Raw genomic sequence first — 22,768 nt, forward strand, 5'->3', positions numbered from 1 at the left:
TCTCATATCTGTATTCACCACAATTGAGCATGTTTGGTTGTGAGGAGAGTGGGGAAAGACATTGAATAAATGCTTTAAAACAAATACAAACATCGTCACAAACCTTAAAGAATAAAAAAATGATTATTATGGAAGATAGAATATATTTTAAACCACTTAAACAGAAGGATTTATTTAAACACAATATTTGCTTCTGGAAGATATTTATGTAAACAAAATTTAGGCAGTATTCATCAAACTGAAAATCTGTGGAGACGCATGGTGGCGCTGCAGGATAATACCAAGAAAAAATTAACCCTGGAAAACGTTGAAGACCCTGTTATCCAGTACAGGCAGAGAATTGGGAAGACAGAAAGAACAATCCTTTAAGGGACAACCTAGAAGCCATTCAACAGGGTTAAAATCCATAGGTTTCCGAGGATTTGGTGGACAGATGAGAGGCATATTTCCCGGAACTGCCAAGTGGAACTGAGGCAATTCTGCAAGAAGATTTTGGGGTTTTGGAAAAGAAGCTATGGAAAACGGAGGAGCAGGCACACTGCAGATAAGGCAAGTCCTGCTTTTCTTTGTTTTGCTGGGAATGTCTCAAGCGGGCTCTGAACCTGGGCGCTTTTTGGTGATAGAGGAAATGCACAGTGGAAGCTTTGTAGGAAATTTGGCAAAGGACCTGGGACTGGAGGTGAGTGAGCTGTCTTCGCGTGGGGCTCGAGTGGTCTCTAATGATAACAAAGAGTGTTTGCAGTTAGACACACACACTGGGGATTTGCTCTTAAGTGAAACGCTTGACCGGGAGGAGCTCTGCGGTTCCACCGAGCCTTGTGTGCTGTATTTCCAGGTGTTAATGAAAAACCCCACTCAGTTTTTACAAATTGAGCTCCAGGTCAGGGATATAAATGATCACTCTCCTGTCTTCTTGGAAAAAGAAATGCTCCTAGAAATCCCAGAGAACAGTCCTGTTGGTGCTGTGTTCTTGCTTGAAAGTGCAAAGGATTTAGATGTAGGAATCAATGCTGTAAAAAGCTACACGATAAGCTCCAACTCTCATTTTCACATTAAAATGAGAGTCAATCCAGACAATAGGAAATACCCCGAGTTAGTCCTGGACAAGGCGCTGGATTATGAAGAGCAACCGGAGCTCAGTTTCATCCTCACTGCTCTGGATGGCGGGTCCCCTCCCAGGTCTGGAACTGCCTTGGTCAGGGTGGTGGTTGTGGACGTTAATGACAACTCCCCTGAGTTTCAGCAGGCTTTTTATGAGGTGGAGATTCTAGAGAACAGCATCCTTGGCTCCCTGGTTGTGACCGTCTCAGCCTGGGATTTAGACTCTGGAACAAATGGTGAACTATCCTATACCTTTTCCCATGCCTCAGAAGATATTCACAAGACATTTGAAAGTCATCAAAAGTCTGGAGAAATTACTTTAAGAGCACCTTTGGATTTTGAATCAATTGAGTCATACTCAATGATCATTCAAGCCACAGATGGGGGAGGACTTTTTGGAAAATCTACAGTTAGAATTCAGGTGATGGATGTAAATGACAATGCTCCTGAAATCACTGTGTCATCAATTACCAGTCCAATCCCAGAAAATACACCGGAGATCGTGGTTATGGTTTTTAGTCTACGAGACAGAGACTCTGGGGACAACGGAAAGATGGTGTGTTCTATCCCGGAAGACCTTCCATTCGTGCTAAAATCGTCCGTTAATAATTACTACACGTTGGAAACAGAGAGAACGCTGGACAGAGAGAGCAGAGCCGAGTACAACATCACCATCACCGTCACTGATTTGGGGACCCCCAGGTTGAAAACTGAGTACAATACAACCGTTCTGGTCTCCGACGTCAACGATAACACTCCCGCCTTCACACAAACCTCCTACACCCTGTTCGTCCGGGAGAACAACAGCCCCGCCCTGCACATCGGCAGCGTCAGCGCCACAGACAGAGACTCAGGCACCAACGCACAGGTCACCTACTCGCTGCTGCCGCCCCAGGACCCGCACCTGCCCCTCGCCTCCCTGGTCTCCATCAACGCGGACAACGGACACCTGTTCGCCCTCCGGTCGCTGGACTACGAGGCCCTGCAGGCGTTCGAGTTCCGCGTGGGCGCCACAGACCGCGGCTCCCCGGCGCTGAGCAGCGAGGCGCTGGTGCGCGTGCTGGTGCTGGACGCCAACGACAACTCGCCCTTCGTGCTGTACCCGCTGCAGAACGGCTCCGCGCCCTGCACCGAGCTGGTGCCCCGGGCGGCCGAGCCGGGCTACCTGGTGACCAAGGTGGTGGCGGTGGACGGCGACTCGGGCCAGAACGCCTGGCTGTCGTTCCAGCTGCTCAAGGCCACGGAGCCCGGGCTGTTCGGCTTGTGGGCGCACAATGGCGAGGTGCGCACCGCCAGGCTGCTGAGCGAGCGCGACGCGGCCAAGCACAGGCTGCTGGTGCTGGTCAAGGACAATGGCGAGCCTCCGCGCTCCGCCACCGCCACGCTGCACGTGCTCCTGGTGGACGGCTTCTCCCAGCCCTACCTGCCGCTCCCGGAGGCGGCCCCGGCCCAGGCCCAGGCCGACTCGCTCACCGTCTACCTGGTGGTGGCGTTGGCCTCGGTGTCGTCGCTCTTCCTGTTCTCGGTGCTCCTGTTCGTGGCGGTGCGACTGTGCAGGAGGAGCAGGGCGGCCTCTGTGGGTGGCTGCTCGGTGCCCGAGGGCCCGTTTCCAGGGCATCTGATGGACGTGAGCGGCACCGGGACCCTGTCCCAGAGCTACCAGTACGAGGTGTGTCTGACGAGAGGTTCCGGGACAAGTGAGTTCAAGTTTCTGAAACCAATTATTCCTAACCTCCTACCCCAGAGCACAAGTGGAGGAGTCGAAGAAAATCTCCCGTTTCAGAATAATTTGGGTTTCTGACAAAGGACGAAAACTAAAACCCTTGCGTATGAATACATTTCTATTTAGGAACTTATTGTGAGGTGCCTGCAAAGGAGTGCTTTTAGATCATTTCAAATATGTACTCTTCGAGTCATGAAATAAATTTTGCATAGAAAAGTATCCAGATTTAGTACCAAGGACCCTACACAAATCAGGAAATGTATATCGATAATGCTTCATGTCTAACAATTATGTTTAATATAAAGTCTATTAAATGGTAAGTCTTGAGACATTTTAAATTGCTTTCCATTGTTTTCAATATTTCCTGTGACTCTCATTTCCTGAGTTGATTAGAATGCTGTTTGGGTATACCTACCCTAGTTTCAGAAGCATAGATTGTAGTATAACTTTTAAATTTTTTGAAACACTCATTTTATGAATTATACACTATTTTAAACACTTTTAATCTCAGAAGAAACATATGTGGCATGATATTTTAGGAATGAATAAATAGATGGTCTTAGAGATTCAGTAAGTTCACTAAGGTCCACTAACCAATAAGTGACAAAACTGAGCATCCATCCTAGATCTGTCTGACTTTGGGTCAGTGACCTTGCTCCAATTCCATACGAATTTTTGTCATTAGATATCGTCTGGCCAAGAGAAGAAATGTTTTTACCATATTCATACTACTGTTCAATCTTTATTTAGAAATAATAATGTATGTATTTATCTATGGTTTATTTTCTTACAAACCAATAATCCTGCTTTTATGAGAATCAATTTTAGCTATTATTACTAATGCTCTGATCTCTCCAAATCTCAAGTAAGAAACAAAATTGAAAGAGGAACTTATGCCATCCCATTTTCTCCTGAACATATAACTTTCATTTAACAGAAAAGATTAATGGTACTGAGTGGGAATACTACATAATTCTGATTGCATTATTAGTTAATTGTTTTCTTCACATGGTAGTATATTTCCAGAGTCACCCATACTTACATTTGTAATACATCTTTCTGATTTTAGAGTTTGTTTTTTAGCAGTTTTCTATTAATTATACTGCACTGCTGAATCAGGAAAATTTAAGAAAAAGAATAGTTTTATATGTGTAATATACAACATAGATGATCATTAAATTTTTAGAAATTCTGAGAAGTTAAGGAGAAGCATTGTTTGTTATAAAACTTTATAACTGTTATTTTTTAAATAGGTAATTTTTGCATGGTTGTGTCCTGAATATATTATAAATCTGTGCTGGTAACTTTAATAAAGGTAGTATTACTGTATATCACTGGTGGGATGAAATATAAGGGAAAACACCTCACAGCAGTCAAATCTTAAATTGCTTTCACGGTCTGAAGGTAAAATTATCCACTTTCTCCAACAAATAAATGGCATTAAAAATAGAAGGAGGGGGGTCTACACTAAGAACGATCTTAAGAGGTCTACCAATCAAATACAATGTGTGGATCTTGTTTGGATCTTGATTCGAACAACAGCAGTGACTTTGAAACACTTGGAAGAGTTTGAATATAGATGAGCATTAAATACTATTAACTTAGTTTTTAGGTATGATAATGGCATTGTACTTAAGGGTATTTTAGGGTCATTTAAAGTCATTATGCATTTAAAGAAATGTATAATGAAGTATTTCTGGGTGAAAATTCAGTTCCTCTGGAATGTGAAAATACTGAAGGCATAGAGTCAAGAATTGTGGCAAAACATTGATAACAGTTGAAGCTAGTTCTGAGTACTTGGAGGTTAATTACACTCCTCTCCTTTTATGAGATTTGAAACATTTCACAGTAAAAGTTTTTTAAATTGATGCTGTTAGAAGTGGAGGTAACACAAAAGGACATCCTTCCCAGAAAAAAATTACCTCTGCTGTTACAGATTTTCTCCCTCTTTAGACGAACTCTACAGCCTTTCCTTGTTCATTTCCCTTCATTATTTGACATATCTTCTCTACCTGAGATAGTCATGCTCCTGTATTCTTCTACTATTTGAATTTTGAGGTGTGTTTCTAGTTGTATTAATTGATTTATGCAGACACAGCTACTTGATAGCATCAAATTGCCACATATCGGGTATATAGTTTATTTTTAAGATTAATCTCTCTTTGCATCAGTTTCCTCATCTGTGAGGTAGGTAATTCACAACAGCCCTATCTGGTAGGTGCTATTATTGTTCTTACTTTACAGGTGAGGAAACTAAAACAGAGCGATTAAATAATTTGTTCGAGGTTCACAGCTACTAATTATTCCTGTGGTTCATGGAAATAAAAGTATAAAGATCTAAATGGAGATTCAGCCCCCAGGACCCGACCAGGTTTTACTGCTGCATATCCAACACAATCCTCCATTTCTTTTAAATCCCAAGCTTGGATAATTCCAGAATCAGAAAAAAAAGGATTCAATAGTCAAGCCAAGAGATTTTCTCATAAGAAGAATGATATCCCAGGTCCGGGGTCCTACAATGTCATTCACCAGTCACCGGTGTCCAACAGTGTCTCATTGTCCAAGAAAGGAACGTGCACGTTTCCCTCTACGCGCACCCGGTTGGACACCAACATTTCTAAATATCCTGCAGCGAATGCATACACTATCCCAACAGATTTTATTTCCAAGAGAGACTTCAGTAATTCATGTTCCAGCATGTTTCAGTTGCCAAGCTTTACGAAAGTTCTCAAATTTGAAACTCCTGCACCAAACTATTACAATGTAAGAACTCTACATATGCTTGCTAAATATAGATCAAATGAATGGCTTACTAAAATAAAAGGAAGAGGGGATCTTGGGGACATCACACACACAAAAAAGATCTAAATGTTGCCTATGTTAACTCCAATTATATTTCAAATTTTCTGCATATATTCTTTTTGCCAAGCTCTACACTGTTACCTAAATATTTCCTTTTTGCCCCAAACTCAGTTAGCATTGTTCAAAGACTAATGTAATTTCTCCTTCTGTCAGTTGTCTGCTCAATAACGTTCGGCGATATTAAAGGTGGTGTTGTAATGTTACATAGCCCCTGGGTACATAAAGGCAGAGTTGAGAATATTACATCTATTATGATCCCACGAAGTGTAAGATTCTGTGAGGACGCTTGGTGGCGCTGCAGGATAAGAAGGTACAAAGCATGGCGCTGCAGGATTAGAAGGTACAAAGCAAACTGCAGCTGCAGCTTCATTAACCCTCAAAAAACAGCAGAACCCGGAAGCCTACGGGAAGCTTGGATGCTAACGAGACGAGGTCTGGGTTCTCTGGAAAGGACTACTCCCTGGAAAAATTCTGAGGCACCTGTGAAATAACCATAGCCTCAGATACTGGTGACTTTACAGTCCCACGGAACCCTCCTCCCTGGAAGCTGAACAAAGCAAGAGCAATGGAGGCCAGCAGGAAGTTCATTTGCAGACAAAGGCAAGTCCTTTTTTCCTTTCTCCTTTTGGGCTTATCTCTGGCGGGCGCGGCGGAACCTAGGCGCTATTCTGTGGTGGAGGAAACTGAGGGTAGCTCCTTTGTAACCAATTTAGCAAAGGACTTAGATCTGGAGCAGAGGGAATTCTCCAGGCGGGGGGTTAGGGTTGTTTCCAGAGGGAACAAACTACATTTGCAGCTCAACCAGGAGACCGGGGATTTGTTGCTAAATGAGAAACTGGACCGTGAGAATCTGTGCGGTCACACAGAGCCCTGTGTGCTACGTTTCCAGGTGTTGCTAGAGAGTCCCTTAGAGTTTTTTCAAGCTGAGCTACAAGTAATAGACATAAACGACCACTCTCCAGTATTTCTGGACAAAGAAATGCTGGTAAAAGTGTCAGAGAGTAGTCCTCCTGGGACTACGTTTCCTTTGAAGAATGCTGAGGACTTAGATGTAGGCCAAAATAATATTGAGAGCTATGTAATCAGCCCCAACTCCTATTTTCGGGTCCTCACCCGCAAACGCAGTGATGGTAGGAAATATCCAGAGCTGGTGCTGGACAAAGCGCTGGACCGAGAGGAGGAAGCTGAGCTCTGGTTAACACTTACAGCCCTGGATGGTGGCTCTCCACCCAGATCTGGCACTGCTCAGGTCTACATCGAAGTCCTGGATGTCAATGATAATGCCCCTGAATTTGAGCAGCCTTTCTATAGGGTGCAGATCTCTGAGGACAGTCCAGTAGGCTTCCTGGTTGTCAAGGTCTCTGCCACGGATGTAGACACAGGAGTCAACGGAGAGATTTCCTATTCACTTTTCCAAGCTTCAGACGAGATTGGCAAAACCTTTAAGATCAATCCCTTGACAGGAGAAATTGAACTTAAAAAACAACTTGATTTCGAAAATTTACAGTCCTATGAAGTCAATGTTGAGGCAAGAGATGCTGGAACCTTTTCTGGAAAATGCACCGTTCTGATTCAAGTGATGGATGTGAATGATCACGCTCCAGAAGTTACCATGTCTGCATTTACCAGCCCAATACCTGAGGATGCGCCTGAAACTGTGGTTGCACTTTTCAGTGTCTCAGATCTTGATTCAGAAGAAAATGGGAAAATAAGTTGCTCCATTCCGGAGGATCTACCCTTCCTCCTGAAATCCGTGGGAAACTTTTACACTCTACTAACAGAGAGACCACTGGACAGAGAAAGCAGAGATGAATACAACATCACCATCACCGTCACCGATTTGGGGGCCCCTAGGCTGAAAACACAGCTCAATATTACCGTGCTGGTCTCTGATGTCAATGACAACGCCCCCACCTTCACACAAACCTCCTACACCCTCTTCCTCCGCGAGAACAACAGCCCCGCCCTGCACATCGGCAGCGTCAGCGCCACAGACAGAGACTCAGGCACCAACGCACAGGTCACCTACTCGCTGCTGCCGCCCCAGGACCCGCACCTGCCCCTCGCCTCCCTGGTCTCCATCAATCCGGACAACGGACACCTGTTCGCCCTCCGGTCGCTGGACTACGAGGCCCTGCAGGCGTTCGAGTTCCGCGTGGGCGCCACAGACCGCGGCTCCCCGGCGCTGAGCAGCGAGGCGCTGGTGCGCGTGCTGGTGCTGGACGCCAACGACAACTCGCCCTTCGTGCTGTACCCGCTGCAGAACGGCTCCGCGCCCTGCACCGAGCTGGTGCCCCGGGCGGCCGAGCCGGGCTACCTGGTGACCAAGGTGGTGGCGGTGGACGGCGACTCGGGCCAGAACGCCTGGCTGTCGTTCCAGCTGCTCAAGGCCACGGAGCCCGGGCTGTTCGGCGTGTGGGCGCACAATGGCGAGGTGCGCACCGCCAGGCTGCTGAGCGAGCGCGACGCGGCCAAGCACAGGCTGCTGGTGCTGGTCAAGGACAATGGCGAGCCTCCGCGCTCGGCCACCGCCACGCTGCACGTGCTCCTGGTGGACGGCTTCTCCCAGCCCTACCTGCCCCTCCCGGAGGCGGCCCCGGCCCAGGCCCAGGCCGACTCGCTCACCGTCTACCTGGTGGTGGCGTTGGCCTCGGTGTCGTCGCTCTTCCTGTTCTCGGTGCTCCTGTTTTTGGCGGTGCGGCTGTGCAGGAGGAGCAGGGCGGCTTCGGTGGGTGGCTGCTCGGTGCCCAAGGGCCCGTTTCCAGGGCATCTGGTGGACGTGAGCGGCACCGGGACCCTGTCCCAGAACTACCAGTACGAGGTTTGTTTGACGGGAGGTTCCGGGACAAATGAATTCAAATTCTTGAAGCCGATTATCCCCAACTTCTCTCCCCAGTGCCCTGGGAAAGAAATAGAGGAAAATTCTACCTTCCCCGATAGCTTTGGGTTCAATATTCAGTGACCATAATCGACTTTTATATTCAATAAGTATTTTATTTTGTGGCATTTCTATGCCAATGTTTATTTCCCCCAATTTGTGTGTATTTAAAATTGTACTGATTTACTCGCGATTTTTCTCCTGTTCTTTCTCCCTTTGCTTTTAAGTGAACATTTACCTTTATTCCTGGTTCTTAAAAGGTAGCAGTTCACTCTTTAACCTAGATGTTCTTAATTTTAATTAATTTGCCTCCCTAAAGAACAATACCAAATCACATTTTTCCATGTTCCTCTCTTCAGTTGAACTTCACACACAATTATACTTACAGTAAAATAAAATAGACCAGTTTAGAAGTCATTCAAATTTTCCAGCATTTCTTCATTTGATTTTTCTTATTTTTGCAGTTTTAAAATAATGATTGCTATTAAGGTACATCATTTGTGATTTTTAATCCAGTATGTTTTTAGTTAACCTTAAATATGTTATTACCTCTCCAAAGTAAACCAGAAAAACTATATCCTATGACACAACTCTAAGTGTTACCACTTGATTTGAAAGGGTTAGAAGACCAGTTTCTTAGTTTCCTTTCCTCATTCATCCTGGAGAGGATTATGCAAGCACCTTAAGATTGTGGCCATTCACAGAATCTAGGGGTATGAAACTATAATTGTTTAATTAATGTCACAAGACCCTAATGCAATCTAGTGGAGTGCAGACGCCTGTACCCAAATAATAATTTGTATGGCACAAAGTGGACTTGTGTGTTAATGTCTAAAATTTTTTTGCCCTTACTATCATAAAATATAATGTATATACACCAGAAACTATTTTTCAAACTTTTTTTTACTACAACCAAGATTAAGATAATATTTTACATATTTGGCAACACACAAGCTTAAAAGAAAGAAATTTTGTCAACAATGCTTAGTCTTTTGTGACATAATTTGAAATTACCTATATTATTTCATTCTATTAAAGTTTCAAATGTGGTCATGATCCACTGAATTTATTTCATGGTATACTAATGGGTAGTAGCCCAAAGTTTGAAAACCACTTTTCTGGAGCATGTAAAAGTATACCAGATGTTGAACACTGAGAGTATTCAAAAATAGTCCTTTAGGTTCTAATTTAAAAAATTTTTCAAACCATTGTAGAGAAGTAGGTTTGTCTCATATTAAACCACTCCTGCCTTTGAGGATCTGACATTACTATGTAAGAAAAAGACTTCATGGTAGGAAGATTTTCCATGAATGTTATCAAAAAGTATAAAGTCTGTATGTTGTGGGAGAAAAATGTAGGATAACAAAATGAGTAAGAGTATAAAGGCAAAGGAGTTGTGTATGTGAGAGAGAGAGAGAGAGAGCAAGCATGGGAAAGAGGAAATTTGTGGGGATGAGTAAAATGACTTTCCAATGCCACAAAATAGACTCAATTGCCTCTCTCTCTCTCTCTCTCTCTCTCTCTCTCTGAGACTGGGTCCTGCTCTGTCACCCAGGCTGGAGTACAGTGGTGCAATCTCCAATCACTGCAAACTCCGCCTCCAGGGCTCAAGTGATCCTCCCACCTCAGCCTCACAAATAGCCAGGATTACAGGCCTGGGCTACCACATCCACTAATTTTTGTATTTTTAGTGGAGATAGGGTTTCATCATATTGTCCAGACTGCTATTGAACTCAAGCAATCCACTGCCTCCGCCTCCCAAAGTGCTGTGACTACAGGTGTGAGTACCTGGCCTCAACTGCTTCTTGAAGATATTTTAAAACTTCATCCTAACATTGTAGAGGGACTGGGTATTAGTCAGTTGGTAATACCAAGAAGTATAATCTCTCTTTCTAGCATATCTTAGACAACCTAATGTTTACACTTCTTACTAAGATTTCACTACCAGTTCTGTTGAACTATGTCAACTGAGTAATTATTCTTTTCTTCTTTCTTTCTTTGTTTATTTTTTAAAGACAGGGTCTCACTCGGTCATGTAGGCTTGAGTGTAGTGGTGCAATTATGGCTCACTGCAGCCTAATTCTACTGGTGGAGGAGGAAAGAGTAGTTCAATTCCTCAGATAGAAAATCTAGCAGGTGCAACAGTGGAGAAAAGGGCCAAGTACTTGTCCTATTACTTCCAGTTTTTCTAGATAAATGAGCAGCAGGACTCCTGTCTTTATAAAAAGAACTATGTGTTTCCTGGCTCTTATGAAGAGTGACCAGGAGCTTAAATACATTTAACCAACCAATTCTCCTAGAATGTATTGCTAAAAACAAATTTTGCTCTTATGCATCAAAGACCTCATTTATAGTTATATTTAAAACAGTGCATAGGAATCAAGCTGTATCAGCCAATTTTACATGAAAGAACTATTGGTTGTAAGTAACTTAGAACATAATTTTATATCCAGTGGGGGTAAAGGACACAGAAAACAGAGACACAAGAGATGGCCCGGCCTAACAGAATGGATTCTCTCAAAAACCCTTACAATAAAAACCAAATAACAGATTTTTTTAATTAGGCAAGGGTATGGGGGGGGAAAAAGGACATAAAAACATTTTATCTTACAAATACATTGTTCTCTTTATTTTTCTATTTCAAGTTCTACCACTAGATACTTGAAAATAACTGAAATAAGTTATTTAATAAGTTATATTAAATAACTCAAAATAGAAAGATAAAGAACTTAATCAGTGAATCCACTGATTAATCTAACAACATGACCTCTCAGTCTCTAGGTCTTTACCTCTACCCCTGTTGTTCAGACATTAATGCCCTGGCTAGATATTGTACTTTTTCCCCACCTAGAAACCGTTCTATGATATAATAATTTAAAATATCTTCTTCTGAGAGCGCAATTTTCTGTGCCTATAATCTTCTCATTTTGCTGTTCATATCACATCTTGTCTTTGAGCTTATCAGGAGCTCCATTCCATGATGCTGCTACTACCTATCAAACCCTCCTGTTCTAATTTCCTTCCTATCCAGCTGATTTCCTGGTTTACCACTCCCAATCACTCTCATGCCCGTATTCCAAATTCCCTTGTTCAATTTTCCTTCACTAAAACCACCTGATAAAACTTCAGCCCACATGAACATAGTCCTCCTCCTCTCTTACACCTGGGCTGCTGCACTCTGTTAAGACCATACTAACAAAATCAGCAAAGCCACTGCCACTATAAATGTATTTATTCAAACTAAATTGGGCTTCTGAAACCAAGAACTCCTTTTATAATTTTTCTAATGAGCTCTCTTTTCTATTCACCACAATATCTATTTTAAACCTACTTATCTTACTTTAAACTTCTTACCCTACCATTTACATATCCCCTTTTAGCAGATGAACTTGCCTAATACCTTATTGAGAAAATAAAATCCATCAGCTAGAAATTCATTTTCCTGCTGGGCGCGGTGGCTCATGCCTGTAATCCTAGCACTTTGGAAGGCCGAGGTGGGTGGATCACCTGAGGTCAAGAGTTCAAGACCAGCCTGGCCATCATGGTGAAACTCCATCTTTAAAAATAAATAAATAAAAATAAAATAAAATAAGAAATTCATTTTCCTATCCCCTACTCCACAGCTTTAACAGCATCTGTATCTATACTTTTCACCTGCTGTGGTCTCTCCCACCAGTCTGAGTCCAATCCCTTCATACATTACCTGGATCCTATCTTTAATACCCTTTCTAGGGGAATTGCATTATCTATTCTGTATCTTTTCTCCTTCCCTATTGAATATTACACATAGGCATTTAAAATATATTCAAGTTTCTCTAGTCTTAAAAAATAACCTCTGAGTCTGAATTCTTCTCCAGATACCAATGCATTTCTTATTCCTTTAACAGCCTGTTCATTCTTTACAAATTTCTTGAGAGCCTGGCTGCAGTGAGCCATGATTGCACCACTGCACTCCTGCCTGGGCAAGAGACGGAGACTCTACTTAAAAAAAAAAAAAATTGTTGAAAGGGCTATCTCATTTTTGCTTCCTCATTCCTCTCACTTGGCAGTGAAGTAAAATCTAATTTTCTTCATAACCGTTCTATTGAAACTGCTATTGCAAAGTTTATCAAAGATTTCTGTGCAAGTTCAGTAAGATTATACTGTGGAAACAATGTGATGCAATGACACAGTGACTTTAACATGTCTCTGTTTTTCACATGACAGTAGCAATGTAAAAATTATTAGGTATGTAGGGCAGCTTTGATCTTACAATCCTTCTGGAATCAAATTTTCTTTCAAGTAATTGCTTCAACATTCCCTATGGCAATACCATAATCTGCATGGGTATAGCTGGGTCACTGCCATATTCAGGTTCTAGCTCGCTTAGAAGAAAGAAGCATATCCAGATGATTTCTATTCCAGACCTGGAAGGGGCAGACAGAAATTCTGCTCACAATCCATCTGTAGGAACTTAATTGACTTGGCCACACCAAAACTACAAGGGAGGCTGGGATGGGCAATCAATCTTCATGATCATGTACCTGGGTATAGTTCTATTCCTATAGAAGCAAGGGAAAACAGATTTTGTCAGATATCTATCTGAATCCTCCACAATGACCATCTTTTTATGTCAAATAGATAATTGTCATACTTATTTTTCTTGACTTTTCTGAAGCATTTTCAGCTGTTGACCTTCCTTATCTCCTTAAAATCCTATTTGCTTTTGATTTCATGATTTTGAACTCTGAGCCTTCCTTATCTTTTCAAATATACTTCTTGCCCTGTCTCCTCTAATGAAGATGTTTCTCATATTTCTGTGCCAAGCCTCTTCTATACTTATTTGACATACTTTTGCTTGGTTATCCTAGAGCTTTCATGGTTTCAATCACCATATATACTGACTAATCCCAAAGTTCATATCTCCAGCCCAGATTTATTTCCTATGCTTCAGTTATATGCAAACACACACACACACACACACACACACACACCACAAACACACATTCTACAGGCACTTATCTTAATATCAGCATGTTCAAAACTGAACACTTCATCTTTTCCACCCCATTCATGTTTTTTCAGCATTCCCTACCTTGTGAATGGCACTCCTAGGCATCCAGTTGCTCACTTCAGAGGTGGGATATCATCTCTGAGTCTTTCCCCTCTTCCTCCCCATGCAGTCTATCAACCAACAGTTGAAAATGTTTCATCTTCTAATACCTTTCTACTCATCCCTCTTCTCTCCATCCTTACTGGCAGTACCCTCAGCCAGACTATCATCATCTCTTATCGGATCTCCTTGATCCCCCAGTCATTCCCCCTGAAATTAATTCTCCATACTGCAGCCAAACTGATTTTTTTAATGCAGATGTGATCATGTTAATAAGATGTTAAAACTCTTCTTTGTTTTTGAATTACCTTTAGATAAATGCAAGAATGTATGATATGACCTGTATAATGATTCATATTCTCACCCTGCTTTTTAACCCTGATTTCATTCTTAGACTCTCCCCTTCCATGGATTTTAAAGTTCAAGACACACTTCACTTCTCTGTGTTCCTCAAAATGTCCATCTAAATATTCCTCCTTCTCCTGGCTAGTTCCTTCAGATGACAATGTATTGTTCATTACCTCAGGAAAGCTTTCACTGATGTCCCAAGTCTGACTTAGATCTTAGTTATTTTATTTTTTGACAGACAATCAGCACTTACAAGCCACTTTGTAAATAATAACTCATTATATGCCTATGATAATAATCATAAGAGGCAAATACTATTATTGCCCCATTTTACGGGTGAGGAAACAAAGGTATCTGTAACTTGCCCAAGTTTATAAATAGAAGTGTGACAGAAGTAGGATTCTGAGTGACAGAAGTAGGATTCTAATATTGACAATTTGGTTCCAGATCCCATATTTCTAACACTAAGGTATGCAACCTTCTAGCTACAAAATGTCCTTTCTAGGTATTTCTATATTACTTTTTATATATGCATACATTATGACATACTTCAGTTATTTGTATGCCAAGTTTTCTAGCTTATGAGCTCCATAATAGCAAGAATTATCTCCAATTTATTTGAGCCATGTCTTTCTTTATATTTTTAAAATATAAAAGTGAAAAAAGTAATGACATTACTAACTACAATTGATGTAACAAGTATTTGCAAGAGTGAAGAAGAGAATATATTTGTAATTACTCAAGAAATGACTAAATACAAATTTATTTCTTCAGGCTATTTAACAGATGCTTTTGTGTCAAGCATTCAAAACAGTGATAATGCAGTGTATGGACCTTTTCTGGATTCAAATTAAAACAAATAAATAGCAAAGACAATTTTGGAGAGAACTGGGGAAAGCCAAATGCAGTATAAGTTACATCGAGGAATTGTTGCTAAAGTTGTTGTGAACACTGTATTACAATTATTGTTTAAAAGGCCTTATCTATTAGAAATACGTAGTGAAGTATTTAAAGGTAAAAAATATGATGTCTGGGATTCATTTTGAATACTCCGGATGTGTTTATGAATTGCTTTTCAAAGAGGCAAACTTTTTAAATGAAAAAAACCATAAAGACGCATGGTGGCGCTACAGGATAAGATGAGAACAGTACAAAGGCTGGCACGTTGACCTTCACTACTCAGGAGAACAGAAAACATCCAACCCACTGAAAAGACAGGCATTAAAGGAGATTCGCCTACCGGGCTGCTGGAGGATACACTCTTCAGGGGTTTCCTATTAAAAACCAGAGCTTCAGCTTCCAAAATTGGGGCTGAGCTTGAATTTTTTCAGAAGAGGTTGCCTGAAAGAACCATGAAGATCAGAGGGGCACTCACTCTGCAAAAAAGGCAAGTTCTGATATTCTTTGTTTTGCTGGGATTGTCTCAGGCAGGTACTGAATCTGCACACTATTCTGTTGCAGAGGAAACAGAAATTGGCTCTTTTGTGGCCAATCTGGCGAGGGACCTAGGGCTGGAGGTGGAGGAGCTGTCTTCACGGGAAGCCCGGGTAATGTCTGATTATAATAAAAAGTATTTGCACCTTGATTTGCTGACTGGGGACTTGCTCCTAAATGAGAAACTAGACCGAGAAGAGCTGTGTGGCTCCACCGAGCCCTGTGTGCTACATTTTCAGGTGGTTTTGGAAAACCCTTTGCAGTTTTTTCAGGTTGAGCTGCATGTCAAAGACATAAATGATCACTCCCCTACATTCCTAGACAATGAAATACTTATTAAAATATCAGAAGGTACCACTGTTGGAACTACATTCCTATTGGAGAGTGCTCGAGATTTGGATGTCGGAAGCAACAGTCTCCAAAACTACACAATTAGCCCCAATTCTCACTTCTATATTAAAATTCCAGACAGTGGTGACAGAAAGATATACCCAGAGCTGGTCCTAGATAGAGCTTTAGATTATGAGGAGGAAGCTGAACTCAGATTAACACTCACGGCACTGGACGGCGGATCCCCACCCAGGTCTGGGACAACTTTGGTTCTCATTAAGGTGTTGGACATCAATGATAATGCCCCTGAGTTTCCTCAGAGTCTCTATGAGGTGCAGGTCCCTGAGGATAGACCCCTTGGCTCCTGGATTGTTACCATCTCAGCTAAGGATTTGGATACAGGAAACTATGGGAAAATATCTTACACATTTTCCCATGCATCAGAAGATATTCGTAAAACATTTGAAATCAATCCAATGTCTGGAGAAGTTAATTTGAGATCACCCCTGGATTTTGAAGCAATACAGTCCTATACTATAAATATTCAGGCAACAGATGGTGGGGGTCTTTCAGAAAAATGCACTCTTCTAGTTAAAGTTACGGATATAAACGACAACCCACCAAAAGTGACCATGTCGTCGATTACAAAAAGAATTCCAGAGAATGCCTCAGAGACCCTAGTAGCTCTTTTTAGTGTCCTAGACCAAGATTCTGAGGACAATGGGAGGATGATTTGCTCTATTCAGGATAATCTCCCTTTTATCCTGAAACCGACCTTCAAGAACTTTTTCACAATAGTTTCTGAAAAAGCACTGGACAGAGAGAGCCAAGCCGAGTACAACATCACCATCACCGTCACTGACTTGGGAACGCCTAGGCTGAAAACCGAGTACAACATAACCGTGCTGGTGTCCGACGTCAACGACAACGCCCCTGCTTTCACCCAAACTTCCTACATCCTCTTCGTCCGCGAGAACAACAGCCCCGCCCTGCACATTGGCACCGTCAGCGCCACAGACAGAGACTCAGGCACCAACGCACAGGTCACCTACTCGCTGCTGCCGCCCCAGGACACGCACCTGCCCCTCGCCTCCCTGGTCTCCATCAACCCGGACAACGGACACCTGTTCGCCCTCCGGTCCCTGGACTACGAGGCCCTGCAGGCGTTCGAGTTCCGCGTGGGCGCCACAGACCGCGGCTCTCCGGCGCTGAGCAGCGAGGCGCTGGTGCGCGTGCTGGTGCTGGACGCCAACGACAACTCGCCCTTCGTGCTGTACCCGCTGCAGAACGGCTCCGCGCCCTGCACCGAGCTGGTGCCCCGGGTGGCCGAGCCGGGCTACCTGGTGACCAAGGTGGTGGCGGTGGACGGCGACTCGGGCCAGAACGCCTGGCTGTCGTTCCAGCTGCTCAAGGCCACTGAGCCCGGGCTGTTCGGCGTGTGGGCGCACAATGGCGAGGTGCGCACCGCCAGGCTGCTGAGCGAGCGCGACGCGGCCAAGCACAGGCTGCTGGTGCTGGTCAAGGACAATGGCGAGCCTCCGCGCTCGGCCACCGCCACGCTGCACGTGCTCCTGGTGGACGGCTTCTCCCAGCCCTACCTGCCGCTCCCGGAGGCGGCCCCGGCCCAGGCCCAGGCCGACTCGCTCACCGTCTACCTGGTGGTGGCGTTGGCCTCGGTGTCGTCGCTCTTCCTGTTCTCGGTGCTCCTGTTCGTGGCGGTGCGGCTGTGCAGGAGGAGCAGGGCGGCCTCTGTGGGTCGCTGCTCGGTGCCCGAGGGCCCCTTTCCAGAGCCTCTGATGGACGTGAGCGGCACCGGGACCCTGTCCCAGAGCTACCAGTACGAGGTGTGTCTGATGGGAGGTTCCGGGACAAATGAGTTCAAATTTCTGAAGCCAATTATCCCCAGTTTTCAAGTTCATGACGCTGGTAAGAATATGGGGGAAATCAAGAACTATCGGAATAGCTTTGGATTTAACATTCAATGAAACCATTTATTTTATATTTCTAATTTTTAGTTATTCTTGGCAAGCTAATGGTACTTTTGCATAACCGTTTATGGATTCTAGGTTGTATCGTAGTTGCATGCATAGTTCTTGCTTTTCTCACAGTTGCTCTAAAAATCTTTAATTGTTGCTAATATGACATGGAAATGTAATCTGTGTTTTCTGCTTTTTTATTTATTTGATCAAAATGTTATATTAATGGAGTTACTGCTATTTTAGCTCTGATAATGGTTTTGTTGTTATGCAAGACAATATTCTCAATTATTTGGATATGCAAACTGAAGTATTAAGCGCCAATGTCATTATGTATGTAATTTAAATCTAGACACCATCACAATATAAAGTAAAAATAAAAAGTGTTGCTGAATCTGGGTCGAAAATATAGTGCATTAATCACACTGTTCTCTCTGAAAATGTTCACCATAAAGGGTAAAAAGGATGCTATCCCTTCATTTTCAGTTCTAGAGAACCTTATTCATTTTTCAAAAATTTACTTTATGATGAAACTAAAGTGGTCACAGTGGAAATTATTAACTTCTTAAGTATTTTTTTTCTGTAACTACTTTTGTTGATAGTGCTGTTGTGGAGTAAGAGTCTTATAATGCTCTGGGCCTTGCTGTTGCTCTTTGGTTTTCTTAGTTTAATTTTATTTATGTTTTTTGAGACACGGTCTCAATCCATTGTCCTGGCTGGAATGCAGTGGCACCATCATCACTCACTTTACCCTTGACTTCCTGGGTTCAGGTGATTCTCCTGCCTCAGCCTCCTGAGTAGCTGGGACCACAGCACAGGCCACCAGCTAATTTTTTCTTTCTTTCTTTCTTTCTTTTTTTATACAGATAGAATCTTGCCATGCTTCCCAGTCTGGTCTGGAACTCGTTGGCTCAAGAGATCTTCCCACCTCGGCTAGCTTTTTGTTTTTGTTTTTTGAGAGACAAGGTCTCACTTTGTTGCCCAGGCTAGAGTGTAGTGGCAGGATCTTGGCTCACTGCAGCCTTGACATCCTGGGCTCAAGCCATCCTCCTGCCTCAGCCTACCAAGTAGCTCAGACTACAGGCACCCACCACCATTCCCAGCTAAATTTTTGTATATTTTGTAGAGATGGAGTTTTGCCATGTAGCCCAGGCTAGTCTCAAACCCCTGAACTCAAGTGATCCACCTGCTTTGGCTTCCCAAAGTGCTAGGATTACAGGCATGAGTCACTGCACCCTGCCTAGTTTTCTTAAAACTCACCCTCTTCATTCACTTTAATTTTGTATTGTTTATTGCTAAAACAGAAAATAGTTTAGGGTCTTATCCTGGGTAAAATAACTTTCTATCAGACGAGTACAAAATAAGAGCTTCATAAGAAATTGAAATGAAGATTTAAACTGTTAAAAAATGATTTAGGTTCACTTTCCCATTAATTATTGAGTAAAGATAAAACATCATTAATACTTTGTGGCCTCTCTCAGATGCCTACAAAGAAGGAATGGGTGGGCATTTATGGTTTATAGATGCCTCATCATGTTACAAATTTTATCTCAGATCTAAAAGAAAGTTCAATAGAAGAGTATAGATAGACATTTTGATAACTAGGATGTAGTGTAGATATAATGGAATTTCACTTGCCATTGTGAAATAGGTGAAATAAATTCCAATTTCCTTAGAAATTTTTTCCTGTATTTCATGCAATTTTCACTGATTTTACTTTCCAATGTAACAGGTAATTGTTAGTTATGTGGATTTCTCAAAATTAAAGGATAGCACAGACAAACTAACAGATGACAGTGAGAAGCCACCTGCAGTATTTTAACTGACAAGATTAATATTTACATTATTCAAATAACTCTTGCAAATCAACAACACCAACAAAGCCAGGAGAGACAATAGGATTTTTTAAGACAAAGAAAAAGGAATTCAAGAAAGGGGAAAGCAGAAAGTCTGAAAATAACTTGAAATGATGTTTAGTTGGTGAAACATACACTAAAATTAGTAAAGATGAGAGATTTGGGTAATATCAAGTGGAATAATAGGAAATCACATGTGCAGCCTATTTAGAGAGCTTCCTATAGTATTTAGTAAAATTTGATATATATATATAAAATAGTAAAATTATTTTACTAAAATATATATATATATATACTCTATAATTCAGCAATCCTATTGTGGGACATAAGCCAAAAAAGTGTTATAAAGCTTTACAAAATGATATATATGAGAATATTCATCTTGGAAAAGTGAAGAGTAAGACTCCACCTACATATCCATCTGTAAAGTAATGCATAAAATGTGTAACTTGTTAGTGAAAGATTACTATGCAGTGATCAAAAGGAGCTAGCATGCAATCACATGGATAAATCTAAAATGTTTAAAAAGAAAAAAGAGATGGTGATTTATGGTACAGTGATATATATGCGCCTATACACACATATAATACAAAATATATTTATAGAAATATGCAAATATATAAATATACATTCTGAAGGAAGAGAAGAGAGAATATAGAAAAGAAGATATTTATGTATATATAGGGGAACATGGGGTACAAAAAGAAGTGAGAGTGAATACCAATGCCAATGATAGTTGACTCTTCCAAGAGATTGTTTAAATTCATTATATCATTATAGAATTAATTTAGTATTGATCATTTGAAGTTGTTTAAAAATATATACTATTTTTATAGCCTCCCAGAAAGATCAGTTGCCCATACACTATGAAAGCTAAGAGTTTACTTGCAGTTTTGAGTTGTAACAATATCCCTGAGACACTATATTTTTAATAAGGATGATAAAAATTATGTAGCCCAATGATTTCACTAAAAACAATTAGCCATTAAGACATGGAATATATTGTCTGATTAGAGTTAATGTTAAAAGGAAACCCGGAGAGATAAGTAAGCCTGAAATCTACTTTTTCCTTGGTAATCCTGGAAAACTTGAACCTCTATTAATAAGCCTGGATCCCTAAGAGCCAAACCCTTGGAGTGAAAGTAAACTGGAAGTGGATGAGCTCTTGTGGGGGAATTTCAGCCTTGAACTTGATTTTTAGCCTTAAATTTGATTTAAGGTGATCGTTGACAGGTAGTACTCCCAGGAACTGATAGAATCAAATGCAGATCTTTTATGAAATGTGACTTCCTATAGTGAATGTGAATGTGACTTCTTAGTTTTCAATGCTCGAATGTTTATTCGCTCTAAGCCTCAAAACATTCAACTAATTTTTTATGTTCTTAACATAAACAAAGATAACTGCATACACAAGGGAGCATGACACTATGTGGAGAGCCAGCAGAAAAAAAAGCAACATAAAAATAAACTTGCAAGCACTTCAAATATTGTAACTATCAGACACAGTCTATAATATGCTAGGCACTTTAATTGAAATAAAAGTTAAACTTGAAGATGTACAGGGAACAAAATATTATAAAATTTGACAGATTAGAAAATAAAATAGAACTAGAAATGAAAAAATATCATAATCAAAATTTTAAACTGACTACAAGATTTAATAGAAAATCAGATACAACTAAACAAATAACCACAGAAGAGAAAGATAGATTAGGATATAATTTATCCAATATATAGCTTAGGAAGTTGGTAAGATGAAAAATACAGAAGAGAATATTAGAAACAGAGGACAGAGTAAAAACAATTTAACTTACGTTTAACCAGAACCCAAGGAGATGTGAGAAAAAATGTATCAGAAGCAATAGTTAAAGAAATAATAATTTGAATTCTTCGGAATTGATGAAAACATCAATAAGCAGATTTAAGAGACCTAAATAAACCTAACAGGATAAATTTTAAAAGATATCCATATTTAGAAACATTATATTGAAAGCTCAGAAAACCACAGAAAAAGAAACTCTTTTTTTCCCCCAAAAGCCAAGGGAAAAGGACATTGAACTCTCAAACACATGACAGACTGACAGCTATGCTCCATGTTTCTCAACAGTAGCAATGGAAAATAATGGAAAGTAATAAATCCTTAATGTGCTGAAATTAGTAAATCTTTCTACCTAAATAGTCTTTGCATTTAAGAGTCATCAAATGAGAGCGTGAAATCAACTTGATAACAGTTTAATTCTAAATTATTCCAGATGACAGGAACAAAGTAGTGTATAGACATTTTATCTCTTAAATGTAACTTATTATCCTTTTCCTCTTTGCCCATCCCTTGCGACATCTCTGGATCTAAGAGTTTGGGACCTCTCTGTTTCTAGCCTTCTTCATCTCTAGTGACGTTCACTTCTACTCTAGCCTAGTAACCTATGACCATGGCCACTCTCTGGAGATGGTAGTCTCTGAAAATTACATCACGTCTGAAATCACAAACACAAATATACTTCTTATAATCTGCAACTTATTATCTTTCATGAAGGGTTTTAATCACCATTTATGCCAGTAAATCTCAAAAGTGACTCTGTAGCCCAAACGTCTTTCCTTAACTATATTTATGTAATAGAAGCTAATTTATATAATTATCTATGTGGATGCTCAAACTCAACAATTTTAAGTTAAAATTGTTCCCTTCCTCAAAACAATGTATCTTCTCCAGCTCCATATCTGTTCCTGTTTCTTCTGCTCTTCCTGTGTTTAACAGTTAATAGAACCAACACTCACTCAGTTCCCTAAGCCTGAAGACAAAGTACATTTATCTTCATTCCTTTCTATTCCAATCCCTGTTTATCACCCCACCCCCTATTGTTTTATTATTCTAATACAACCCCTTCATCACATTTCTAGTTGAGGCCACTATTTACTCTTGCTTGTATTATTGCAACTATTTGTAATCAATCTCTCACCTTTAATCGTATTCCTCTAGAATTTATTCTCAACTCTAAAACAGGATAATCTTTTTTTAAAGTAGAAACATAATCACGTCACTTTTCTGTTTTAATTATAATCCCTTTAATAACCCTACTTTTTTTTTTTTTTTTTGATAAAGAGTCTTGCTGTGTCACCACAGTGCAGAGGCACAATCTTGAGTCACTGCAACCTCTGCCTCCTGGGTTT

At 41.1% G+C, this 22,768-nt stretch overlaps 4 protein-coding genes across 4 annotated transcripts in view; all 4 read left to right on the forward strand.

The window, feature by feature from the left end:
* Positions 1 to 22,768, forward strand: part of PCDHB4 (protocadherin beta 4) — a 212,976-nt gene that overhangs the window by 120,606 nt on the left and 69,602 nt on the right. The gene's annotated exons all lie outside the window — the stretch shown is intronic.
* PCDHB12 (protocadherin beta 12) lies at positions 326 to 4,153 on the forward strand. The gene has a single exon (XM_017968327.4). It carries the CDS (start codon positions 515 to 517, stop codon positions 2,900 to 2,902), a length of 2,388 nt encoding a protein of 795 aa, XP_017823816.2. The 5' UTR covers positions 326 to 514; the 3' UTR covers positions 2,903 to 4,153.
* Positions 5,977 to 8,981, forward strand: LOC100398186 (protocadherin beta-13). The gene has a single exon (XM_017968324.5). It carries the CDS (start codon positions 6,252 to 6,254, stop codon positions 8,646 to 8,648), a length of 2,397 nt encoding a protein of 798 aa, XP_017823813.4. The 5' UTR covers positions 5,977 to 6,251; the 3' UTR covers positions 8,649 to 8,981.
* LOC100896034 (protocadherin beta-14) lies at positions 15,194 to 21,223 on the forward strand. The gene is made up of 2 exons (XM_035286605.3): positions 15,194 to 17,694; positions 18,611 to 21,223. Exons 1-2 carry the CDS (start codon positions 15,357 to 15,359, stop codon positions 18,679 to 18,681), a joined length of 2,409 nt encoding a protein of 802 aa, XP_035142496.1. The 5' UTR covers positions 15,194 to 15,356; the 3' UTR covers positions 18,682 to 21,223.

This window comes from Callithrix jacchus, chromosome 2 (genome assembly GCF_049354715.1).
Source record: "Callithrix jacchus isolate 240 chromosome 2, calJac240_pri, whole genome shotgun sequence".
In the NCBI taxonomy this organism is placed as follows: domain Eukaryota; kingdom Metazoa; phylum Chordata; class Mammalia; order Primates; family Cebidae; genus Callithrix; species Callithrix jacchus.

What these genes read in the sequence shown, in the direction of transcription:
- PCDHB12 (XM_017968327.4), top strand. Translation starts at nt 515, where the DNA reads ATGGAAAACGGAGGAGCAGGCACACTGCAGATAAGGCAAGTCCTGCTT.
- LOC100398186 (XM_017968324.5), top strand. Translation starts at nt 6,252, where the DNA reads ATGGAGGCCAGCAGGAAGTTCATTTGCAGACAAAGGCAAGTCCTTTTT.
- LOC100896034 (XM_035286605.3), top strand. Translation starts at nt 15,357, where the DNA reads ATGAAGATCAGAGGGGCACTCACTCTGCAAAAAAGGCAAGTTCTGATA. An exon ending in TTTTCAAGTTCATGACGCTG is followed by an intron (nt 17,695 to 18,610) that starts GTAAGAATATGG and finishes TTTTTTATACAG; the next exon opens with ATAGAATCTTGCCATGCTTC.